At 44.4% G+C, this 26871-nt stretch overlaps 1 protein-coding gene across 1 annotated transcript; it reads right to left on the bottom strand.

Annotated features, from left to right (window-relative positions):
• GRWD1 (glutamate rich WD repeat containing 1) lies at positions 1–26526 on the bottom strand. The gene is made up of 7 exons (XM_040434876.1): positions 26264–26526; positions 26069–26186; positions 14668–14830; positions 12039–12252; positions 10581–10723; positions 2602–2799; positions 1–1247 (listed from the first exon to the last, which is right to left on the bottom strand). The coding sequence occupies exons 1-7, from the start codon at positions 26502–26504 to the stop codon at positions 930–932; spliced, it is 1395 nt and encodes a 464-aa protein (XP_040290810.1). The 5' UTR covers positions 26505–26526; the 3' UTR covers positions 1–929.
• Positions 26527–26871: the final 345 nt, after the last annotated feature.

The following is a 26871-nucleotide window of genomic DNA, read 5'->3' as shown; positions in this document are numbered from 1 at the left end:
ATTTTAAGGAAAGGGAGGTAATTTGAACTTTTGTTTTTATATTTCTAAAAACTATTTTTTACTTTTTCTTCTAAGTCACCTTGGGTGACAATAACTGGCAATCATTAGATTGCCCATTGTGTTCATTGATGGCTATATAGCCATCATTAAACACTTCATTTGCAATATAACAATACAATGCTGCCACCTAGTGGCCTATTCCTGCAATAGACTCCAAAGCCTGCATGAGGCTCCGGGCTATTTCAGAGATGTAACAGTTTCCCCCGATCATTCGGGGAACGCTGTTACCGGAGCGGAAGCGCGCAACTTCCACTTCCGGACTGCAAAAATGTTGTGGTGACATTTGACCACGGCATCTGAAGGGTAAAATGTATACGATCAGCCTTATGGCTGATCGCATACATGTGACACGGGTCTCTGCTATTTAAAATAGCAGAAACCCAGCGGCTATTTGCTGCACATGCGAGCAGGCACCATGTTTGGGGGACCGGCCTTCTGCCATACATACACGGCGGAGGGCCTTAGGGGGTTAAAGCAGGGTGCCTGTAGAGTAACACAGCTCGCATCCCACACGTGATGGCATGGGCATAGATCCTAGGCCCCTGCCATAGTATTACTGAGCATTAACTACCCATTTGCAGTGAAGTAATAGTATGGTGCTGAGCAGGAAGATGTTAACGTAAAATGCAGCGTTTCCAGGAACAAAGCAAGACAAGTCACACAGCTTTTGAGGATTATTAAAAAATATAGAAAATAGATGTTTTTTTTTTTTTAAAGACTATAGAAAATGACACCCGTTTGCTTATTTTAAATAAAACCTCAGATGAGGGAACAGTTGTACATGGCAGTCATGGCATTTGCACCATTGGTTAGTACGGTTATTAACAGAAAAGTGACAAATTGTCCGCAGCAGTGGGTGGTGAATGGCCTCACACACTGATGGTACGAAATACATTAAATCCAGACAAAGCTGTGCTAATGATTACTCCTGGGCACTGTGGATGCCAATGTAACTCCTTAATGTCCTTTTCTCCTTGGTGAACAAACAGAAGCTGTGGTGGAATAGCCTGCAACGTAGGATCTTCTGTTTCACCCTCCTGATCCTGATCTCGCTCCACTGCAAGATCCCATTGCGTTATTTGATCATCAGCTCCAGAAGCTGCAAATACCCCGCTGTCTGTAGGATGCCACTCAACAGATGTGATCGGGGCCGTGTGCTGCTTAAACCGGGCCACACTTACTCCTTTCTGTGGAGAGAAGAAACAGATACTTGAGAATTCAAGCATTTAATGGAGCTGCCTCACTACACATACTTCTAACTCCCTATGTGGGTCTCCGCCAAGTGACACACGATGCTTGAGGACCACTCTGAAACACAACATGAGCTAAAAAGGCACCTGGAGGCCCTTCCCTCACATTGTGACCAAGGGGGCATAGCTGCATTAAGGTGCTCTGAAAACATTTTTGTTTAAAGGGATTATCCAAATCTAAAAATGCCCCCCACAATGCCTAGACCCCTCTTATAGATCATACTTACACCAGCACCCGCCTCACTCGCATCCCTGTATGGCTGCATCTCCCTGTCGCACGGATCACAACATCCAGCCATGGACATTTTTATTTTTGCGGGTGCCACAGAACAGACCCACGGATGCCGACAGCGCACGATGTGCTGTCTGCATCTTTTGCGGCTCCCATTGAAGTGAATGGGTCTGCATCTGACCCGCACAAAATGCAGATTGGATGCAGGAGGAAAAAAAAAAATAAAAACTGTGTCCATGAGTCCCAAGTAAATGTAAACCTGGGATAAACATATCTATCCTAACACACAAATAAAAAGAAAATAATGTAAGGGCCGACTTCACCACTATGAAATCCAACACATGAACATGCCCTTAAGCACAATTGTCCCAAAAGCATTAGACTACGGGTCACATAATTGCAAGTAATCTATAATGCATCAATATGTATTACAATATGGGGGCAATTATGAAGTCGTGATTAAAGGGATTAGTCAAATTAACTTTTTTCCCCCAGTAGCCCGTTATCTATTTGTGCGACATACATTTGTATATCACATCGTAAACTACCTCCACCACACAGCGGAAGGCCCCCTGACGGGTTAGATCAACTCCAATCCTGCGTCACAGCATCCATAGGTCGCAGGATGGGAGGCGTTCACGGCTATTTCTGCTGTCCCCAGACATGTCCATTTACCATTCAGCGCATGCGCAGAAGAGGATCCATCCAGAAACAGAATCATGTCACCACCATCTTGAACCCTACGGACGCAGCAGCCGATGATGATTGTAGGCATTAACACAGCCCACACATGATGGGAACCCAGACGCCTTCTGCTTGGCGGGCGGACGGGGCAGTTATGATGTGACGTATAAATACACAAAAAAATAGATTAGGGGCTGTTGAAAAATATTCTTAGAAATTGCCCAACTCCTTAAAGCAAAAGTAGCAGTGTGCTGAAACCCTACTTGTCTTGTTACCATCTGCTACACTGTGCACTGGATTCCACACAGGAGCAGAAAAGGACAGGTCACCTTAGAGGAAAAATAGTCGGCAGTGCATATGGTGCACAGCACTCACCTGAAACTGGCGCAAGTCCCAAATCTTGAGGAGACCATCATCTCCGCCACTGACGATAAAAGGTTCATGATGGTTCCAGCTGATTACATTGACATCACTTTCATGGGCCTGGCTCGCTGTCAGCATGCACGCTTTGTTAGGAGCTGCTCGGATATCCCAAATACGAATTGAAGCATCAACTGAGCAGGAAGCAAAAACCTGTTAAATACATCATCATTAGTCACCTACAATATGGTATCATATTCCTTCTAGGTACAGATTAAGAAAAGGTTAAATATATTGACAGGAAGACAAAATGTGATTTTTATTTCTCCTTAGGATGGATAGATATATATATATATATATATATATATATATATTATTAGGTCCCCGGATGAGCCCCTGTATTGAATGGGCGAAACGAGTTGGGCCAGGGATACTATCTTTATGATAGTTTTTAGGACTGACCTTGCTTTCTATACAAGTAGTTGATAATTAATATTTTCAAATACACCATTTAATTTTTCTCTTATTATATACAATTTTTTTTTTTTCCTTTAGGTATAGGATTTTGGTAAATTATTATTTTTTATTATTTTGGTACTTTCAATAATATCTTGATTTTTTGGCCATTTATCCTTTTTTTTACACCAACTTATATTAGTTGGTTTTCATCCCCTCATCAGGGCCACCCTAGGGTGTACAGGAGGTTCCTGTAACGGGATTGTATCGGGGCGGCCATTCAGTTTGTAGGCAGGGCATTAAGTATAGGGTGAGACCTAGGGAAAGAACCCCAGATATTTATTAGTCAACATCTATGCCGGTCTACTTCCCTAATATCGGTTTTCTTTATTCTCTGTTTTGTTATTTTGTTGGGGTATATGTTTTTTTTTAACGTATAAGAGATTAAAGGCCATGTTTTAGATGGTGGTAGTCTGTGAGAATTTAGTCTCGATATACCACTTTTGTCAATCAAACCTTGTGACAGGTTATTGTCTGAGCTGTGAAAACCCTTCCTTAGGATAGGTCACCACTGTGCAACTCATCACGAGGGCAACAGGGGCCCCTCCATGGCAGTATCCTATGTTCAATGTGCATGTGGCTCAGCTCCAGTCCTAGGAGTGAAAGCTTGGTCAACGTTAAAGGGGTATTCCAGCTGAGAAAATGAGGGCATATGTCCCCATTGTCTGAGATAGGAATACCCCTTTAAGTCCTGAAAACCCCTTGAATCTGTCCTTAATAGGCATGTGAGGGTGCCAAACTGCACAGGGAAGAGTCTAGTGTCAAGAAAAGCTCAATATAACGTGATTTACAAGCTGGAAAATAGGTTTTTCTCCCGTTCAAAATCAGAAGTCTTCTAGACAAAGGACATGGCATGAGACATTGTACCATGCAGGGCTGTGGAGTCGGTGGATAAATGCTCCGACTCCTCAGCCCTGGTACCATGTACCGTCCACTTTACAGTGACATGTGTAGCTCTACTTTTAGAGTTGAGCGAAGCGAGCTTTGGATGCTTCATCCGTAGTCGCTTCGTTCAAAACCTTGGAATAATACTATACAGAGATCCCTCTCCATACAGTATTAGAATTTATGGAGTTAGCTATTGATGAATAACTTCGGTAATTGATTTTTGAAGTGGAAAACAATTTTCAAACCAAACTTTGCTTCAGTTAAGAACTACCGTATTTTCCTACGTATAAGACGACTTTTTAACACATGAAAATCTTAAAAGTCGGGGGTCGTCTTATAAGCCGGTATACGACGTGCTGAAACTCACGGTACTTACTTCCGAGCCAGACTGGAGATTATGACAACACTATTCGCTGTTGTGAGATCATGAAAACTCAGATCCGATGGTATATTCTAACCCCAAGGTGTCCCCATCACCATGGGAACGCCTCAGGGTTAGAATATACCATCGGATCTGAGTTCACGATCTCACAACAGCAAATAGTCTTGCCATAAGACTATGCAACCAATAGAGGGCGCTGTTCATGAGTTATAAACAGCGCCCTCTATTGGTTGCATAGTCTATTAGCTGATTGTGGGAAACAGCGAATTCTCCATTCTGCGCTTCCACGTGTCCCAGCTTTAAAGAGACTCTGGCCGGACCTGCTCTGACCGAACCTCCTGAAGCATGAGCTGGGCAAACGGGCGAGTGGCGCAGGTAGTTTGCGCTCGTGTGGTCTTCACGCTGCCCTGGAGTGGAGGGTGCTGGGGCCACTACAGTGAAGATGGGTCTCGGGCGGCTGAGGCAGGCGGCGCTGCGTCCGTGCCATTATCAAAGTAAAAGTCCACCCTGCCCTGGTTGGCTTGGGTCTTCGTCCCCCGTGGCATCGTTGGTATGTTTACTAAGGGAGCCGGGCACAATTGTCAGGGGTTTTATGGATTGGGAGAGGGGAACTGGCTTACTTGAAGTCAGATTGTGCCGGAGCTATTCGTTCATGCGGCCATCACAAACGGCTGCCTAGCCACCCTGGTTGCATAGTCTTATACGTCGAGTATAGCCCAAACCCTATATTTTAACTGGAAAAGTTGGGGGTAGTCTTATACGCCGGAAAATATGGTAGTTAGTTTTCCATTTTAAAAAAATCACTGAAGTCATACGCATTCTAATACTCTACGGAGACAAATCTCTACAGTATTATTCCAAAGTTTTGAACGAAGCGACTTCGGATAAATCATCTGAAGCTCACTTCGCTCAACACTACTCTATTTCTTAGGTTACACTTTTTCCAAGAGTGGGCTGCATGTCCTAGCATAATTTTTATTCATCCCTGTAACGATGAGGCCTCATGCCATTTATGCACAGCATCAAAGATGTGGACCCATTCACTTGAATGGGTCTGTATTCTGGGAGGTGTGGAGTGGAATGGAGTCACAGAAACCCACTTCCGTGGGTTTTCTGTCCGTGCGGACCATCAGATGCGGATTGCAGATCCCGTTCAAGTGAATGGGTTTGCGTCTGCATACAGTGGCCACATGGTCGGTGCCCGTGCATTTTGGACCACAATTTGTGGTCCGCAGCACAGGCCAGCAATGGTCGTGTGCATGAGGCCTAAAGTGGGGAAAAACTGTTGATCTATAAATGGCTGTAACAGGAGTTTACTAAACGCTGAAAAGGTGATTTGGAAAGATTGTTCACAACCCTCTCATGGTCCATTCGCGTCATTACCATCAGGTTCAAAATACCTGGCAATTACGGCTGGAACTAGGTTTACGGAAAGTTTTCACCAGTGTGTCTTTTAAATGTGTTTGTGGTTATATTGCGTTTAGAGAGGTTTGCCACTTGATGATAAAGCACTAAGGCCACACACAGACTTGCCTGTCAATCCCCTGCCGTTCTCCTCCTTTCTATACAAAGACTGCAGTGGTGACATGCAGGTGCAACTGGCTACGTATCTGCACGTCACCACTACTGTCCTGTATACGAATAGCAGGAAAAGGACCAGAGCCGTGGTGCAGTGATGAAACAGGCAAGTATAGGAGTTTTTTGTTTTTTTTGAAAGGCAACCTGTCCCCATGAAAATGCAGTTTAAAGGGCTTCTGTCACCCCCACTAAACAGTTTTTTTTTTTTTTTTTGTTACTAATAATCCCTACACTGCGGTCTCTGCATACATAAGCAAAATAATGATTTTCGTTCAGTAGAATTTGCTAAAAATCGATTTTTAAAATATGCAAATTACCTTGCTACCAGCAAGTAGGGCGGCTACTTGCTGGTAGCAGCCGCATCCTCCGATCGAAATTACGCCCCCTCGGCATTGTGATTGACAGGGCCAGGGAACGGAATAGTTCTCTGCTGGCTCTTTTAGAATTTCAAATCTCGCGCCTGCGCCGTACATGTCTTCAATCGGCGCAGGCGCACTGAGAGGCGGCCGCTGGCTCGACCGCTCCATCCTCAATGCGCCTGCGCTGGTGACGTCATCGCATACACCCGGAAGAGAAGACGCCGGCATCGCTGGAAGGAGGCGCAGAGTCTGGATGACGTCGCTGGATGCTCGAATCAGGTAAGTATGTAGGTAATAAGCATGCTGCCCAAAAACCACCAACGAAATGAGAATAAAAAATAATAAATGATTTTATAAAGAGTACAATTATTAACACTATACCACTAACGATTATGAATAATAAGCACCTACTCAATAAACATACAGATGCTTATATATGACATATATAAATATCTGTATATATATCTGTCAAATAGTATAATATATATATATATATATATACACACACACACATACACATTAATTACAATATATCATATATAAATAAATTTGTGTATCTCTGTTTCTATGTGTATATATATATATATATATATATATATATATATATATATATACACATATATACACATATACACACACACACATTAATTACAATATATCATATATATATATATATATATATATATGATATTGTAATTAGTGTGTATATATATATATATATATATATATATATATATCAGTCCGTGAACATATATATAGTAATATATACACAAAGAAACATATATAATGATATATATCACTTACACAAAAATGTGTGTGTGTGTGTGTGTGTGTGTGTGTGTGTGTGTGTGTGTGTGTGTGTGTATGTATGTATGTATATATATACACACACACACAAAAATATTTGTGTGTATGTAAGTGATATATATCATTATATATGTTTCTTTGTGTATATATTACTATATATGTTCACGGACTGATATATATACATACACACACATTAATTACAATATATCATATATATGATATATTGTAATTAATGTGTATATATATATATATATATATATATATATATACACATATACACACACACACACATACATATACACACACACACACACAGCTCAAAAAAATAAAGGGAACACAAAAATAACACATCCTAGATCTGAATTAAATATTCTTCTGAAATACTTTGTTCTTTACATAGTTGAATGTGCTGACAACAAAATCACACAAAAATAAAAAAATGGAAATCTAATTTTTCAACCCATGGAGGTCTGGATTTGGAGCCCCCCTCAAAATTAAAGTGGAAAAACACACTACAGGCTGATCCAACTTTGATGTAATGTCCTTAAAACAAGTCAAAATGAGGCTCAGTAGTGTGTGTGGCCTCCACGTGCCTGTATGACCTCCCTACAACGCCTGTGCATGCTCCTGATGAGGTGGCGGACGGTCTCCTGAGGGATCTCCTCCCAGACCTGGACTAAAGCATCTGCCAACTCCTGGACAGTCTGGTGGATAGAGCGAGACATGATGTACCAGATGTGCTCAATTGGATTCAGGTCTGGGGAACGGGCGGGCCAGTCCATAGCATCAATGCCTTCATCTTGCAGGAACTGCTGACACACTCCAGCCACATGAGGTCTAGCATTGTCTTGCATTAGGAGGAACCCAGGGCCAACCGCACCAGCATATGGTCTCACAAGGGATCTGAGGATCTCATCTCGGTACCTAATGGCAGTCAGGCTACCTCTGTCGAGCACATGGAGGGCTGTGCGGCCCTCCAAAGAAATGCCACCCCACACCATTACTGACCCAATGCCAAACCGGTCATGCTGGAGGATGTTGCAGGCAGCAGAACGTTCTCCACGGCGTCTCCAGACTCTGTCACGTCTGTCACATGTGCTCAGTGTGAACCTGCTTTCATCTGTGAAGAACACAGGGCACCAGTGGCGAATTTGCCAATCTTGGTGTTCTCTGGCAAATGCCAAACGTCCTGCACGGTGTTGGGCTGTAAGCACAACCCCCACCTGTGGACGTCGGGCCCTCATATCACCCTCATGGAGTCTGTTTCTGACCGTTTGAGCAGACACATGCACATTTGTGGCCTGCTGGAGCTCATTTTGCAGGGCTCTGGCAGTGCTCCTCCTGTTCCTCCTTGCACAAAGGCGGAGGTAGCGGTCCTGCTGCTGGGTTGTTGCCCTCCTACAGCCTCCTCCACGTCTCCTGATGTACTGGCCTGTCTCCTGGTAGCACCTCCATGCTCTGGACACAACGCTGACAGACACAGCAAACCTTCTTGCCACAGCTCGCATTGATGTGCCATCCTGAATAAGCTGCACTACCTGAGCCACTTGTGTGGGTTGTAGACTCCATCTCATGCTACCACTAGAGTGAAAGCACCGCCAGCATTCAAAAGTGACCAAAACATCAGCCAGGAAGCATAGGAACTGAGAAGTGGTCTGTGGTTACCACCTGCAGAACCACTCCTTTATTGGGGGTGTCTTGCTAATTGCCTATAATTTCCACCTGTTGTCTATCCCATTTGCACAACAGCATATGAAATTGATTGTCACTCAGTGTTGCTTCCTAAGTGGACAGTTTGATTTCACAGAAGTGTGATTGACTTGGAGTTACATTGTGTTGTTTAAGTGTTCCCTTTATTTTTTTGAGCAGTGTGTAATAAAATATATATATATATATATATATATATATATATATATACACACACACATACACACTATTTGACAGATATTTATATGTGTCATATATAAGCATCTGTATATTTATTGAGTAGGTGCTTATTATTCATAATCGTTAGTGGTATAGTGTTAATAATTGTACTCTTTATAAAATCATTTATTATTTTTTATTCTCATTTCGTTGGTGGTTTTTGGGCAGCATGCTTATTACCTACATACTTACCTGATTCGAGCATCCAGCGACATCATCCAGACTCTCCGCCTCCTTCCAGCGATGCCGGCGTCTTCTCTTCCGGGTGTATGCGATGACGTCACCGGCGCAGGCGCATTGAGGATGGAGCGGTCGAGCCAGTGGCCGCCTCTCAATGCGCCTGCGCCGATTGAAGACATGTACGGCGCAGGCGCGAGATTTGAAATTCTAACAGAGCCAGCAGAGATCGATTCCGTTCCCTAGCCCTGTCAATCACAATGCCGAGGGGGCGTAATTTCGATCGGAGGATGCGGCTGCTACCAGCAAGTAGACGCCCTACTTGCTGGTAGCAAGGTAATTTGCATATTTTAAAAATCGATTTTTAGCAAATTCTACTGAACGAAAATCATTATTTTGCTTATGTATGCAGAGACCGCAGTGTAGGGATTATTAGTAACAAAAAAAAAAAAAAAAAAAAAAAAAGGTTTAGTGGGGTGACAGAAGCCCTTTAATATGCAAGCAGCACGTTGTAGAAAAGAATGATATATAGATTTGCGGGACAAGATTCAGTAAAACCTGTAATTTATTTATTTATTTAAATTCCTGTTTATTCTGGACTTTGAAGCCAAAGAGGCGGTCCTATCAGTGATTGACAGCTCTCTCTGTATACACAGTCATAGAGGGCAGGCTGTCAATCACTGATAGGACCGACTCCTGGACTACAAAGCTCAGAATCAGCAAGAACTTAAAGGGGTTTTCCGGGAATAATGAAAATACTTAAAATATTACTTCATTTTAAATATATTCCCAAATACCTTTCATTAGTTATAATGGTTCGTTTTGTCTAGGGAGCAATCGTTAGGAGAAAAAAAAAAAAAATGGCCGCCGTCCTATTAGTACACACAAAACCTGTCCTAATCACACGAGGACAAGTTACTTCGTTACTTCACAACAGCCGATTGCTCCATAGACAAAATCAGCTATTATAACTAATGAAAGTGATTTGGGAATATATTTATAATAAAGGAATATTTAAGTATTTAATTTTTATTCCCACAGATCCCCTTTAAATGTAAGAATTACAAATATTACTGAATCTTTTCCCATATAACTATATCAATCTGCTCAGCTCTTCCTGCTCTATATCATCATGCCTGTAGCTTAGACACTGTTCAACGTGACAGGTTCCCTTTAAGGCAGCGATTGGCATTAGGTAGCTGTTAGATTAACTCAGACAACCCCTTTAATGTAATGCTCTATCTCCAGTGTTCTTACATGTACCAGTATGCTCATTGTTTCTGTTGAGATTATCCTAATTGTCAATGAAGTCTACCATTCTATGATACTAATACATTACAGATCTGCAAATTTCTCTATACCGTAGCTTCAGTTGGCGACCACTGTAGATCCTCCACAGACTTCGTGTGACCAGTGAAAGGCCTTTGGTCAACATGCCATGACCCTCCTTCTTTAGGATTCCACAAATGAATGTTCTTGTTACAGTCCCCAGTAACCAATTGGCCTGCATAGAGAGACAGTTTATAATATAAGTAGCAGTCTAAGGAGTCATTTTCTATATAAAGAAATCTAAATGGTTAAAGTAGCAGACACAGAGTTAGAGCATTGACTCCCGGCACCCCTTCCAATCAGCAGTGTCCTCTTCATTGTTCACCTGGTCTACATTTTAGCAGTAGTGCAGGGCAATTACTGCTTTTCATCCCATTCAATTGAATGGAAGAGGGAGGTGCAAATACCCTGCACGACTATGTAAATGGTGCGCAGGAGAACACTAAAGAGAAAGCAGCGCTTGTACTGATCGGTGGGGGAGATACAGTAGGACTCCCACTGATCTGATATTGATCTACCTGGAATACCCCTTTAAAAGCTAAGGCTACTTCCACACTTGCATTGTTCATTCCGGTATTGATACAGCAGGGGGATCTCAATACCGTAATTAAACGGATCCGTTCCGTTAGGATGTGGTTGTGTGAAACAAAAAAAAAAAAAACAAAAGCAAAAAAAAACACACACCACTAAATATATTGAAAATCAATGGCTGACGGGTCCATTTTTATTAGGGTCCTAAAAAAAAATAAAAGAAACACGGATCCGTCACCATTGACCTACATTGTTTCCAGTGACGGATCTGTTATTAAGACGGGACACAAAACCGCAGCTTGCAGCGGTTGTGTGTCCGGTCACAAAACAGAATGCTGATGGATGGAAGACATCCTGACCGGATCTCTTTCCATTCAGAATGCATGGGGGCTAAACAAACATTTGTTTCCAGTAGTGAGATCCTCTTGCCAGATCTGAATCCCAGAAAACAACGACGACGCAAGTGTGAAAGTAGCCTGACTAAAAATCACGCAAATGTTGCAATTACTAAATTTCATTTCATCACCTTTGTTCGGCTCTTCATATGGACATCATCAGGTCTTACAAATGGTTATTCCCCCTGTACATTTATAACTGGGTGTTACCTACAAAGCCGGCTGGATCCACACATCTGCGGGCTGGACACATTATAGGTCTGCAATAATTGGTCACAGCCCAAACTCTCAGCATCGCAGATCCTTAAGATGATGCGAGTTCAGGTCAGTTATACCTGTGGCCAGGCCACGACACCAGTTGTCTGGCACATGGACATGCGAATCCATCCTTGGACAGTGTAGTAACGCATTCCAAACTGGTAACAGTTGTCAATTTCCAGGAGGAATAACAGTGGAACAACATAAAGCAGATTTTAGAAAAGCTGCTCCAGAAAGGTTTGTTTGAGGAGAATACAGTTAGTAAAACAGACATGGCCACAGGTTCCGTCAGAAACCATCTCCTACCTGCCATCTTTGGAGACCAGCTCATGGCAAATCCTTCAGTCATGTGACCAGAAAAAGAGAAAACCGGTTTGACTTTTGCTTGATCCTCTTTCAGAAATGCGGCTAATGTCTGGGAGTCCGACACGGCCGCCAGCTGCTTCTGGAGATCATAGATTTCTACTTGACCTTTTTCTGACCAAACTGCAGCGACTGGCGTGTCCATGAGCGTAGAGACCTGAGAAGTAGTAACGTCACAACTAGTCCTAGGACTATGCCATACTGCAACACGTGAGATACACTTACATGGGAATGTAATATTTGCTGTAAAGGCAGAAACATTTCTCATTCGGTTCTTCATCTGTGATGATGGGGCGCTACAACTACATCAGACCCATTCCTAATTTGGCTACAATGGATATCATCTCATCCATGCCCCCCTCCTCCTCACAGGTGCCTGCATGAGGTGTCCTGTCCGCAGTAGGACACAGATTATTAAGCTCCTCCCCCTCAGAAACCCAGCCAGAGATTAACCCGAACACTGCCTGCTGCATGTTACAGCCATCTCTCCCCCAGAACAGTTTCCAGGACCCCAGGATCTTTTCTTCACACGTTATAGCCTTTCCCCAATCAGGGAGGGTATGTGCTCACATTTAGGCCTCATGCACACGACCATTGTGTGCATCCGTGGCTGTTGTGCCGTTTTCCGTGATTTTCTGCAGACCTATTGACTTTCAATGGGTCCGTTGAAAACTCGGAAAATGCACCGTTTGTCATCCGCCTCCGTGATCCGTGTATCCTGTCCGTCAAATATGACCTGTCCTATTTTTGACGGACAACGGTTCACGGACCCATTCAAGTCAATGGGTCCGTGAAAAAACACGGATGCACACAAGATTGGCATCCGTGTCAGTGATCCGTAGGCTACTTTCATACAGACGGATCCGAAGATCCGTCTGCATAAAAGCTTTTTCAGAGCCGAGTTTTCACTTCATGAAAACTCAAATCTGACAGTATATTCTAACACAGAGGCGTTCCCATGGTGATGGGGACGCTTCTAGTTAGAATATACTACAAACTGTGTACATGACTGCCCCCTGCTGCCTGGCCGCACACTGGCCACCAATGATATTCAAACTGGGGAGGGAGGGGGGTGTGCCCCCTGCTGCCTGGCAGCCCCTGATCTCTTACAGGGGGGCTATGATACGCACAATTGACCCCTTCAGGTGCGGCACCTGAGGGGTTAATTGTGCTGATCACAGCCCCCTGTAAGAGATCGGGTGCTGCCAGGCAGCAGGGGGCAGTCATGTACACAGTTCGTAGTATATTCTAACTTGAAGCGTCCCCGTCACTATGGGAACGCCTCTGTGTTAGAATATACTGTCGGATATGAGTTTTCACAATGTAACTCAAATCAGATGGTATATTCTAACATAGAGGCGTTCCCATGGTGATGGGGACGCTTCAAGTTAAAATATACCATTGGATTGGAGAAAACTCCGATCCTATGGTATATTAACTCCTGACTTTACATTGAAAGTCAATGGGGGACGGATCAGTTTGCAATTGCACCATATTGTGTCAACGTCAAACGGATCCGTCCACATTGACTTGCATTGTAAGTCAGGGCAGATCAGTTTGGCTCCGCACGGCCAGGCGGACACCAAAACGACTTTTTCTTTCATGTCCGTGGATCCTCCAAAAATCAAGGAAGACCCACGGACCGCAAAAAAAAAAAAAAACGGTCGTGTGCATGAGGCCTTAGGGGACAGAATTTCAACTACGCAAGTAAGAAGATGAGCAGTTCCAGATTTCATAAACACCCCCCGAGCAAAATCAGGACATTTGTCAACTTCAGGAGTCAAATGATTACCTGCATTTGTATCAAAGATCTTTGGTCTAGTTGGTTTTGGTAATGCAATGATATGCGCACACATGGATTTTATTTAGGTCTCAGGTTCTGCTTGGGTCAAACTTACAAACATGAATTTCTATTTTTAAATTTGATCTAAAATTGCATAAAGATGCCTATGAATGTGGAATGCAAAGGGGCATTTTTAGAATGGACCATGCACCCACTTTTAGACTATACGGGGGGAGGGAATAATATAATTTCTTCAAAAAGGGAATCAGCTCCGAAATACGCCCCAAACTAGGTGCTCACTTGCAGTCTGACGCTGTGCTCCCACAAACCAGCAGTAAGATGTACTGAGAGGACTCCTCTCCATTATGTGTGCGCTCAGGAGTCCTCAATGCATATTACTGCTGGTTTGTGGGAGCACAATGTCAGAAAGCCAATGAGTATGAGGATACAAATGATATAAGCATCACTTACACTATCTACTGCTTAATCTAGTTGGGGGGTGTCGGAGCTGACAGATTCCCTTTAAGACCTCATGCACACATGGCTTTATCCCCCACAGATTCTTCCGTGGACATTTTGTATTTTTCTCACTCCTATCAATACAAAGGTCTTATATCATCCACAAATACAGACAAGAATAAGACCTACATTGAGATCAGCAAAGGTCCTTCCAGGAAGGAAATGACCTCCATGTGCCCTACTGAACATTCAGGACAAGACCGTTTCCAGACGGATGTTGGGCTTCATCGGTCACAACTTTACAATAGACTATATGCCTACTGCATGTACCTGAATTCTGTTAATTCCCCCATAGTGTGGAACCATAGCCAGCTCTAACTGTGGCTTCTTCTCTTCTTCGTCTTCATCCTCACTTTCACTACTTTCAGAATCGGATTCAGTCGTTTTCTCTTTGCTGGTTCGATGTAAATTGTGCATCTTCATCACTAGAATCCTGAATAACACAGAGAAAGCACATCCATCCATCACCGCCAGGTATTTAAACACCAGGCCTTCCAGTGGTCACTCTTAGGGCTCATTCAGACGGCCGTATGCTGTCTGCAAAAATGCGGATTTTTTTTTTGCAGACAGTTTAGCATGTCCACAAACTTATAGACTTCAATAGGGCCACGTCCTGATTTCCACTGACAAGTACAGGACATGTTTTATTTGTTTTGCGGAGCCGTAGAACAGAAGAAAAGGGCCCCACAGAAGTGAATAGGTCTGCATGTAATCTGCAAAAATGCGGATCTGTTTTTTTTTGCGGACAGCTTTACAGCAATCAGAATGAGCCCTTATTCTCACAATTATAGGACCAACATCCCATGGACCTATGGTTTTTCATGGGTCAGTCTGGGGGCCGCCATTAACTGAATGTGAATGGGCAGTTTAAAAGGGCATCTGTCAGCAGATTTGTACCCATGAAACTGGCTGTCCTGTTACATGTGCGCTTGGCAGCTGAAGGCATCTGTGTTGGCCCCATTTTCATATGTGCCCGCATTGCTGAGAAAACAATTGTTTTTCTTGAAACCCATGATGGCACCCATACGACTAGGACCTCCCATCCAGGACAGGAAAGATAAAATGGTTCACACCTCCACCACACCTCAGAGATTCTAATAAACAGACCTCCGGAGGCGTGCCGCAGTCATGGGTTTCAAGAAAAACAATTACCGGTAGTAAGAGTAATTATTGTTTTCCCCTCACCCATTCGAGAATAAAACTATAAAACAAAGAAAATTGTGGGGGGGGGGGGGGGGGGGGGGGGAGGCTACAGCTGGTAGCACTTTTCTCCCAAAGACTGCATCTGAGTCAAGATGCAGTCTGTAATGTCTAAAGGTATGGGGAGAGCTCCAAGTAGCAGCTCTGCATATCTGGGCCAGAGACACACCAGCTTTCTCCGCCCCAGAGGCCACCACAGATTTGGTGGAATGAATAGAATATAATTCTTTACCCATGTAGCAATAACACTAGTAGAGGCTTTGCGCCCTCTAGCTTTACCCAAAAACTGAATAAGGAGATTCTCATCTATTTTCAAGATGATGTGGAGATTAGGTAAAATACTAAACACCTTCTGACATCCAGGCAATGGAATCTTTCTAACATATTGGTTGGATTTGGACAGAAGGAGGGTAGAATCACATCCTGGCTTCTATGAAAATCTGAGACCACCTTAGGCTGAAAGGATGGAAGTGGTCTAATAATCACCTTGTCTTCTAAAATGGTAGTATAGGGATGGAAAGCAGAGAAAGCCTGAATTTCTGAAACCCGTCTAGCAGATGTTATAGCTAAAAGGAAGGCCATTTTGAAAGTAAGCATTTTAATAGAAATCTCACAATGGTTCACACGGCTTTTGCGATAGGGCAGAAAGGACAGTATTCAAATCCCAGGGGGGAGACAAGGGTCTTAAAGAAGGGTGCATTCTTGATGCTGCCGACAAGAATCTTTCAATCCCATGATCTGCTAATCTGGAATCAAAGAAATAACTCAAAGCAGCGACCTGGACTTTTAATGTAGATGCTTTAAGATTTCTGTCTAGCCCTGCTTGCAAAAACTCTAGGATCTTTGGTATTTCGGGAGACTTACAGGGGTCTGGGCTATGTCCTAAGAAGGCTGAAAAAACATTCCAAACTTTGTTATATTTTCTTGAGGTAACCACCTTCCTACTCTTCAGCATATTGGAGACTACTTTGGTGGATAATCCCCTTCTAGACCAAACTTCCCTTTCAAAATCCACACCGAGAGATGGAGAATTTCTGGGCTGGGATGGACTAGCGGACCCAAGTAAAGAAGATCCTCCTTCAACGGAAGGGTTCCGTTGAGGCTCTACTGCCATCCGTAGCAGACTGGAGTACCAGGACCTCTTTGGCCACATTGGAGCTATCAGGATAACCGAGGCCCCCTCTCTATTTTCTTCAATACCTGGGGAATAAGGCAAAATGGAGGGAAGGCATACCTCTAACTCCTGGCTCCATTCCTGTGCTAACCCGTCTATTGCTAATGGGCTGTCCAAATGGTTGAGGGAGAAAAACCTCTACTTTTCTGTTGCCTCTTGAGGCAAAAAGGTCTACTGTGAGAAGACCATACCTCTGGACTATTTGCAAAAAAATGTCTTTTTTTTAGACACCATTCTCCTTGTTTTAAGGAGACTCGACTTAGGAAGTCTGCTATGACGTTCTCCTTCCCCTTAAGATGCACTGCTGACAGAAAAAGCCTTCTCTCCTATATAAAAGATTTTCTGGCATAGAAGTAAAAGGGGAGGGACTCTCGTTCCACCTTGACGGGGTTTATGTAGGCCACTGCTGTAGAATTGTTGGAATAGAAGACCATCTTCCTGTGTTTTACCCCTGGTATAGCCAACTTCAGTGCCATCTCTACTGCCTTTAACGCCTTGAAATTGGAGGATGCTTTCCTCGTGTTCAAGTCCCATCTCCCCTGCCAGCACCTATTCTGGGAGTGAGCCCCCCAACCCCAAGGGATGGCGTCTGTGGTAATTATAGTTGGGTTTACAAATGTCCATGGAACCCCTGCGGATAGATTCTCTGGAATTGTCCACCACAATAGGGAGAGTCTTGTCTTTAAAGAAAGGTGGAAACTCTGATCCGAAGAATAAGGGGATCCCGGTCCCATGATTTTAGAATGTTTGCCTGAAGCTCTCTGGAGTGGATCTGTGCATAAGACACTGCTGGAATAGCTGATGTCACACGCCCAAGTGCCACCATTGCTTCCCCAAAAGTACACTAGTAAGAAAGGAAGACTGACCATACTTGCTCCCTGATAGACTCCTTCCTTGCAAGCGGAAGGAAGAAAACTTCTTTGTAGAAGGAAGTTCAGCTGAATTCCGAAGAAAATGCAAACCTGACAAGGAGAAGGAATCGGGCATGATTTTTTCCAATTTATTTTCCATCCTAGATTTTGTAAAATGGAGCAGAGGAATTTTATATCTTTTTCTAGTCTCTCTTTTGATTGAGAGACTAGTAGAAAATTGTCCAGATAGGGCACTAGCGTAATTCCAGACAGTCTTACAAAGGCCGCTACTTCTGCCACTACTTTGGTAAAGACTCTGGGAGCCTGAGAAACCACAAAGGGCAGTGCTCTGTATTGGAGATGCAGTAACTCTCCCCTGACCCAGACTGTTTTTAAAAACTTTTGGGAGGGAGGAAGCATGGATTGGAACATGGTAATATGCATCCTCCAAATCCAAGCTTGCAATCCAGCAATCCTGGAAGAGGAGATTTACAGTTGATTTTATCATCCCTATACGAAAATGATTACACTTACCGGTAATCGGATTTTCCAGACCACACGACAGCACCATAGAGAGAGGGATCCACCCCCAGGGACAGGAAACCAACAGAAATAAAAGGGTGGAGCCTCTCTTCCCATTCAGTGGATTACAGAGCAAGAGAGGGACTCCTACACCATTAATCATTCTGAGCTGAACAGCATATAAATCGCATAAACAATGAATTTTTTTATTTTTATTTTTGCTACTCCATGTGAATACAGAAACCATCACCAAGGGAGGGGAATTAGGAAGGGTGCTGTCGTGGGGTCTGGAAAATCAGATTACCGGTAAGTGTAAATCATTTTTCCCCTCCCCCACGACAGCACCATAGAGAGAATTACAGAGGAAAGAACCCTTCCTAGGGAGGGATCACCGCTTGCAAAACCCTTTCTCCCGAAAGAAAGATCAGGAGGAGGAGTGCAAGTCCAAACGATAGTGATGGAAAAAAGTAGAAGGTGAAGACCCGTGGCCGTCTTACAAATTTGCTCAATAGAAGCCCCCGACCTTTCTGCCCAAGAAGTGGAAAAAGAGCGAGTAGAGTGAGCCTTCACCAAGACTGGAGGAGACAGGCCCTCCTCCAAGTAGGATTGTATAATGCCCAGTCTAAGCCACCTGGACAGGGTACTTTTGGTAGCCTTCTTCCCTTTATTCGATCCTGAAAAGAAAACGAATAAAGCAGAAGACTTTCTCCATTCTTCCGTAACTTTAAGATACTGTAGTAAGCATCTCCGTACCTCTAGGGTATGAGAAGTAACCTCTCCAGCATTTTTCGGATGGTCACAAAAGGATGGAAGAATAATCTCTTGTGACCTATGTAATTTAGATGACACTTTGGGTAAAAAGGCCGGATCAGGTAGAATAACTATCATCCAGAATCGTAATAAAAGGGGGATTGATGGAAATGGCCTGCAACTCGCTTATCCTTCTAGCAGTAGTGAGGGCCACTAACAAAACAAGCTTGAAAGTGAGAAGTTTAATGCTTACAGAATCAATGGGTTCGAAAGGTGCTTTGGTTAAAAGAATTAAGCACTATGTTAAGATCCCACGGGGAAACCCTAGGGGATAAGACTGGTGTCATCCTATCTACCGCTTTAAAGAATCTAATAATCCAAGGATTTGAGGCAAAGTTCTGCTCGAATAGAACTGACAGGGCAGAGACCTGTACTTTAAGAGTACTTTTAGCAAGACCTAAGGAAAGGCTTTTCTGTAGAAATTCCAGAACCTGGGAAATAGGGACACACAATGGTAAATGCCTTGGGTTGAGACTACTGAATTCAATAAATTTCTTCCAAGTTCTAGCGTAGATGGAAACCGCTACAGGTTTTCTGCTCTTAAGTAAGGTCGTGATGAGCTCCTGAGAGAAACCTTTTTTAATTAATAAGTTCCGCTCAAATTCCATGCAGTCAGATGGAGACCACTGACTGCCGGATGGAAGACTGGACCCTGGGACAGCAGATCCGGCAGAATCCAGGGGTCTGAGATCGACATGGTCCGGAGCAGAGTGAACCATGCCCTCTTGGGCCAAAAGGGAGCGATGAGGATGACCCTTGCCCTGTCCTTCCTGATCTTTTTTAGGACTGCTGGGATCAACTGGAAGAGGGATAAGGCATATGCTAGGGAGAAGTCCCACTTCAGGAGAAATGCATCCACCCCATAGGGGGATTCTCTTGGATTTAGAGAACAAAAGACTTCCACTTTTTTGTTCTGGCTTGTACTGAAGAGATCCATGACCGGCATGCCCCATGACTCTGATCCTGGAAAATATTGAGGAGTTGAGGGACCATTCTCCTTGTTTTAAAGATGTATCTGCTGAGAAAATCTGCGTGAACATTCTCTTTCCCCTTTATGTGGAGAGCTGATACGTGGCTGACCTGTTTCTCCAATATCGCTAATAATTTCCCAGCTTCCCACCCTAGGGATACCGACCTTGTCCCCCCTTGGTGGTTTACATATGCCACCGTCGTCTGATTGTCCGAAAGAATCCTCACGTGGCCTGTGCCTAGAAGGGGCAGAGCTTTCACTGCTAGTTTGACTGCCACCAATTCTTTCCGGTTGGAAGAGAATAATTTTTGAGCTGGGGACCATAGACCCTGAAAATTTAATCCTTGAACGTGGGCACCCCACCCCCAAGGGCTCGCGTCCGTGGTCAGGACAATAGGATCTGGGTAGGACCATGGAACTCCCTGAACCAGATTGTCCCTGTCCAACCAAGATAGACTTCTCCTGGTAGTGTCTGAAATTCTTATCCTGACATCCAATAATCCCTTGTGCTTTTTGAAGGCTGTCAAAATCTCTGACTGTAACTGACGGGAATGAAGTTGGGCCCATTCCACCGCCGGGCTGCAGGGATTCAGAGAACCTAGGACCGACATGGCCTTTCGAAGAATCAGGGAGGTGGAAGAGAGGGATTTGACTTGCTTCCATTTTTTTGTAATTTTTTCTTCTGGGAGATATACTCTGAGTTCAAAACTAGTCCAAGGAACCTCTGTATCTTTACAGGTTTCAATCTGGATTTTTTGTAGTTTACTATCCAGCCAAGATCCTGAAAGGTCTGAACAACAGTCTGAACATTCTTTTCGCAATCCAGTCGAGAACTTGCAATAATTATAAAATCGTCCAGATATGGGACTATCAAAATATTTTTGATTCTTATAAACGACACCATCTCTGCCACTACTTTCGTAAATATCCTTGGGGCCAGCGACAGGCCAAAGGGTAATGCTTGGAATTGATATTGCCGAATCTGACCCTCTATCGGAATCGCCACTCAGGAATTTCTGAAACCTCTGGTGCATCGGTATATGAAAATAAGCATCCTTTAAATCCAACAAGGCCATGAAACAATGAGGAAAAATAAGCTGGATCGTATTCCTCATTGTTTCCATCTTGAATTTTTTGAAAACCAGAAATTTGTTCAAATCCCTGAGATTGATGATAGTCCTGTGTGTACCATCTGGTTTGGGAACTAAAAACAGGTGGGAGAAAAACCCTTTGGATTGCTCTTCTCGAGGAACGGGAATCAAAACATTCTTCTTGATAGGGTCCAAAACTTCTTTTATTATGGGAAAACAGCCTCTTACACAAATGCTTTTTGTAATGATGAATCTTTGCGGAGGCAAAGAATGGAACTCTGGTTTTAGACCTGAATGAATAATATCCCAGACCCAAGGCCCTGCAATTCTTTCCCAGGCCGTCTGGAAGAATTTTAGCCTTCCTCCCACCTCTAACCTGGCGTCATTGTTGGGGTTGGTTTTTTATTAGTAGAGGAAGAGTTTCCGAATAGAAAACCTTTCCCCCCAGAATTCCTGGATCTGAATCTCTGATCCTTATCCCTGCCTGGTCTTCTGCTCGTATTGCTTCTAAAGGGACAAAAGGACTGCCTATTCCTGGAACCAAAGACCGCAGCAGGATTAGGGACCGGAAACCTTTTCTTCCTATCAGCAGCCTTTTCTAAAAGGTCTAATTCTGGTCCAAACAAAAATTCTCCCTGGCAGGGGATATTACATAATCTTTGTTTGGAGGCTATATCACCCCCACTCCAACTTTTTAACCAAAGAGCCCTACGTGCAGAATTGGTGAGGGAGGCCGACTGTGCGCCTCCCTCACTTAATTGAATCAACTGATGCATCTGTTAAGAAGTCAGCTGCTTTTTGTAAAGTTGGCAAGGAGGATAAAATCTGATCCCTAGGGGCTCTTTCTTTTAATTGCACCTCCAGCTGCTGTAACCAGAGAGCTAAAGTCCTAGCCGTGACTGTAGCCGCTACGGCCAGGCAAGGCTAAGGTAGAGGCCTCCCAGGCACCCCTAAGGAAGGTTTCAGCCGTTTTGTCTAAGGGCTCTTTAAGCATACCAGTATCTTCAAAAGGAAGCGAGGATTTTTTTTAGAGATGGCAACATCAATTTTAGGGGCTTTCCCCCCCAAGAGGAAGAGGCTACCCCTTCAAACGGATATTTACGCTTAAAGGCCCTAGAGGCAAATACTTTCCTGCATGGCTTCCTCCATTCTCTCTGAATTAAGGACATAATGCTGGCATGTACGGGACAACAACGACCCTTCCTTTCCTGTAACCCCTCAAACAAAGTCTGCTACAGATTTATCCTCCTTAACATCCTCAATGTTCACGGTAGATCTTATGACTTTCAGTAGTTTATCCGTATCTTCAGAGGGAAAAAAGGTATTAGACATGGACTCGTCTTCAGATGAAGAACCAGACGAGGACGACCCTGGTGAAATGTCACTGGTACAGGCCAAATTTTGCTGCACCTTTATCCTTAACGGATGTTCTTGCCCTCTTGCCTGACTTTAGGGTATTTTTAACTTCCGTCTTGATGAGAGATCTAATGTTTTCTAACAAGGATGGCGATTCATCCGAAATGGTCTTGTCGATGCATATCTGGCACAATTTCTTCCCATAAGAAGAAGATAGAGTAGTTCTACATAGCGCACACTCTTTGTTTTTTTCTTTTTGCCAGCATTTTCTTCGGCTTAGGCTGGAAAAAAAGAGAGCACAAAGTGCAATTTAAAAAAAAAAAAGGGTCAAATAAATGAGCCACTTACCCCATGAAGATCAATGAACTACCAGGATGGGATTCACTTCACCCTCAGCAGATTCTTGTCTTCTCTCTTCCTCCATTGTATTTTTTTGGTTTACTAATAATCCCTATACTGCGAGCTCTGCATACATAAATTAAATAATCATTTTTGTCCAGTAGAATTTGATAAAAAGCGATTTTTAAAATATGCAAATTACCTTGCTACCAGCAAGTAGGGCGGCTACTTGCTGGTAGCAGCCGCATCCTCCGATCCTAAAGACGCCCCCTCCGCACTGTGATTGACAGGGCCAGGGAACGGAATCGTTCTCTGCTGGCCCTGCCTGTTAGCATTCAAAATCTGGCGCCTGCGCTGCGGCCGTACGTATCTTCAATCTGCGCAGGCGCACTGAGAGGCGGCCGCTCTCTCCTCAATGCGCCTGCGCCGGGTGTAGATGTGACGTCATCGGCGCAGGCGCATTGAGGATGGAGCGGCCGAGCGAGTGGCCGTCTCTCAGTGCGCCTGCGCAGATTGAAGATAGGTACGGCCGCGGCGCAGGCGCCAGATTTTGAATGCTAACAGACAGGGCCAGCAGAGAACGATTCCGTTCCCTGGCCCTGTCAATCACAAGGCGGAGGGGGCGTCATTAGGGTCGGAGGATGCGGCTGCTACCAGCAAGTAGCCGCCCTACTTGCTGGTAGCAAGGTAATTTGCATATTTTAAAAATGGCTTTTTATCAAATTCTACTGAAAAAAAAAAAAAGATTTAACTTATGTATGCAGAGATCGCAGTGTAGGGATTATTAGTAAACAAAAAAAAAAAAAAAAAAAAAAAAAAAAAACACGGTTTAGTGGGCTGACAGAAGCCCTTTAAATATGCGACTCCAGCTGATCTAACCATAGCCTTAAGGACCTGGAGACCCAAGAGGCGGCAGGCCAGCCTAAGACTTGTTGAAGCAGACTCCCAAGCACGTCTAAGATAGACGTCTGCTTTTTTTAATGGTAGAGCAGATTTTTTGGCTATTTTAGCTACCGAGGCATCTACCGTGGGCACCCGGTCCCAGATACCCGCTACCGACAATTCAAAACGGATATTTTATTTTTACAGAATTAGGGATGAAAAATTTTATATCAGGATTTTTCCATTCTTTTCTGATAAGGGCTTCCATATTTTTATGAACGTGGAAAACTCTATGCCTTTTAGGGCCAAGACCCACAAAAACCTGGTCAGCAATAGATTTAGGTTATTTTACATCCTCTAATTGCATTGTGGTTTTAACGGCTTTAAGTAAAGCCTCGGTATCTACTGGTGGAAAGAGAGCCCTCCCCGCTGAATCCTCATCTGAAGAGAAGAAATCATCTGATGAGGCCTGGCCGGATTCTCTATCCTCGTCCTCCCCAGAAAAATCCAATACCAGAGTCCTTATTATAGGTAGATCTTTCTGGAGATCTTGGGCAACTCCGACCGAGTGCTTTAATAGAAGATTTAACTTCTGACCGTACCAAGGCCTTAATATTTTTAGATAAGTTGGTTATGGAGGAGTCTCACAGCTTATCTATACAAGCTTGACATATATTAAACCTCCAAGAGGCTTCTAAAGCTACTCTACATCCTCCACATTCTTTATGTTTAGTCTTTCCGGATGATTTCTTTGGTGTTTTTGCTACCTATAACAATAAAGCAAAAACACCCAAAATTAAAATTAGGAGAGGATAAATCTCACCAGTACTAGAGAGTCAAGCTTCCCCGCTCCTCAGGACTAATACCGGGCTTGTGGGCCTCGAGGGCTTCAGGGGGTCGGCGCCTCCTGCATCACCTGGTTCCGTCATGCTGGTGGAAACCCAGATCGCAGAACGCCAGAGAAGCGCGCGCCACCATCTTGGAAGCAGGGCACCCCGCTGCAATGGACCAGGAGCCGCCTGAACACCGCCACAGCGGCTCCCCAGTGAGGCTTAGGAGAAGGCAGGAGAAAGAGCAGGCTCGGGCAGCGGCTCCCCCAGGAGACTGACGCTTCCAGGGATAGGTCCCTTTACGGTGTAGTAGACCCAGACCTCCCCAGCCTCCTGATGTGAGAACCAAGCAACGGTAGGAGCCAGAGCTCATCAGGTACCTCCTATCCAGAGGACAGGAAACCTGAACTGAGGTGTGGTGGCGGTGTGAAACATTTTCTCTCTTCAGGTTTCCTGTCCTGGAAGGGAGGTCCTAGTCGCATGGGTGCCGTCATGGGCGAGGGGAAAAATGATGTTTTAACATATGCAAATGAGCTTCTAGGAGCAACGGGGGCGTTGCCATTACACCTAGATACCCTGTTTTCTCTGCAACAGCAGGGTCCTCTGCACTTTGATTGACACAGCCAGACATTATGATGTTTTCATTGCCTGGCCCTTTCAAAGTGCAGAGGGGACAACAGTTGCAGAGAGAGCAGAGTCTCTAGGAGTAACAGCAACGCCCCTGTTGCTCTTAGAGGCCAATTTACATATAGTAAATCATGTTTCTCAGCAATGCGGACACATATGAACATGGGACCGACACAGATGTCTTCAGCTGCCAAGTGCACATGTAACAGGTCAGCCAGTGTCATAGGTACAAATCTGCTGACAGTGGTATTTTCACGCCTCATTATTCTCAATGGAAACCCCATGTTGCACTGCACACAGCCACAACCTGAAGAGGTTTGTAGTGGGTTGCAATGGGGCTAATCCGTATGCAAACTGCTGCAGCTCAATCGGCCAAGTCACATCAGGAAGTTTTCCACTTAGATTTCTGCTGCAGATTCCACATCAGATTTTTTTTCCGTATGACGTGATGACTTCATGTTCCCTTGTGAAAATTTCTGGCATGTGCTGAGCCCCCCACGATCATTGAAACGAAGAGGCAGTATGGCACAGCCCCCTTGGCAGTGCCCGGCTATCTTCAGCTGCTGAGGTGGGGGTGGTAGAAGTCTATGAGGGGGCCTGAGCGCTTCTGCACCCAGTGAGGGTCTCAGCACATCAGAAGCTTTCTGAAATGACCATGCAGATAGAGGGGTCTTCCGGGCCCCTAATATTAATGACCTATCCCCAGGAGAGGTTATCAATATCTGACTGGTAGGGGTCGGACTCTGATCAGCTCTGACACATTAACATCTGTTCAAAGTGCTACTTCCAGTGCCAGCAGGGAACAGCTGATCAGTGGTTGGAAGCCCCCCACAAATAAAGCAAGCTGCTTCAAGGGAAGAGAGGACAGCAGAGTGATAAAGGATACCATGGATCTGTTGTGGGGCAGATCCCAGGGACTTCTACATTATGCTGGCCATCAGAAGCTAATGTGAACAGCAACCAATCAGATCACACCTCTCATTACTGACAATGAAAGCAGCATTCTGATTGGCGTCTACCTGTTGGCTTGTGCGCTGTCAGCCTGAGTGCCGGCACAGAGGAACAGGGTGAGCGGGTAATCGGAACGATCCTTTCCGAGATTGTCCGGAATGACATCGAAACTCAGACATGGCGACCCTAGAAAAGGACAAGACGTGGAGTTATGCAGAGCCTCGGGCAGGCAGCTCGCCCCCCGTATCAGCACAGCCCCCCACCTGTCTGCGCCTGGTGGTACAGAACATAGGCGTCCTGGTCCATCACCAGCTCCTCGTCTTCTCTCAGGGGCTCCACGCCCGGCAGATACACTCGCTCGGACCCCTCGTCTTTCTCTTCCTCCTCGTTTTCCTCCATGATGTCGTCGTCATCGTCCTCCTCTTCCTCACTCTCCGTCCCCTCCATCTCTTCATCTTCTCCTTCCTCAGTATCTCTCCATGTGGGTTCTCCCTTGCCGGCCATGTTTAAGCAGTGAGATCGTCACTTCCGGTGGCTTCATTGACGTACTTTATTCGGGAAAGTTTTTTTTTTTTTTTTAAACCATCTTTATCGACATCAATAAAAGTAACAAACTAGAGAGCAGTGAGAACTGTGTCGCTGGTTTTGACTGGGTCATTACCAGGATTGCCCGGTTACTGCGGTTATAACTGTGTTTGCTGTGAGGCTAAATCCAGGCTATTGCTTCCTGTTATCAGCCATTCCAAGCGCACGAAGGGCTATCTGTAGTGATTTTCTATGGGATTCCTGACAGAAGCTCGTGTAAAGGAAAACTTTCCTTGTTGCCCATAGCAACCTATCAGATCCCTCCTTTCATTTTGCAGCGCTCCTC

The sequence above is a fragment of the Bufo bufo genome, chromosome 1 (genome assembly GCF_905171765.1).
Source record: "Bufo bufo chromosome 1, aBufBuf1.1, whole genome shotgun sequence".
Classification (NCBI taxonomy): domain Eukaryota; kingdom Metazoa; phylum Chordata; class Amphibia; order Anura; family Bufonidae; genus Bufo; species Bufo bufo.
This window is presented reverse-complemented; position numbering and strand designations above follow the sequence as displayed.

Excerpts from the sequence above, each read along its gene's own strand:
- GRWD1 (XM_040434876.1), bottom strand. The coding sequence starts at position 26,504 with ATGGCCGGCAAGGGAGAACCCACATGGAGAGATACTGAGGAAGGAGAA. Across the intron at positions 10,724-12,038 it reads CTGGTCTCCAAAGATGGCAG|GCCAATTGGTTACTGGGGAC; the intron begins GTAGGAGATGGT and ends CTCTCTATGCAG. Across the intron at positions 2,800-10,580 it reads GGTCGCCAACTGAAGCTACG|GTTTTTGCTTCCTGCTCAGT; the intron begins GTATAGAGAAAT and ends TGTATTTAACAG.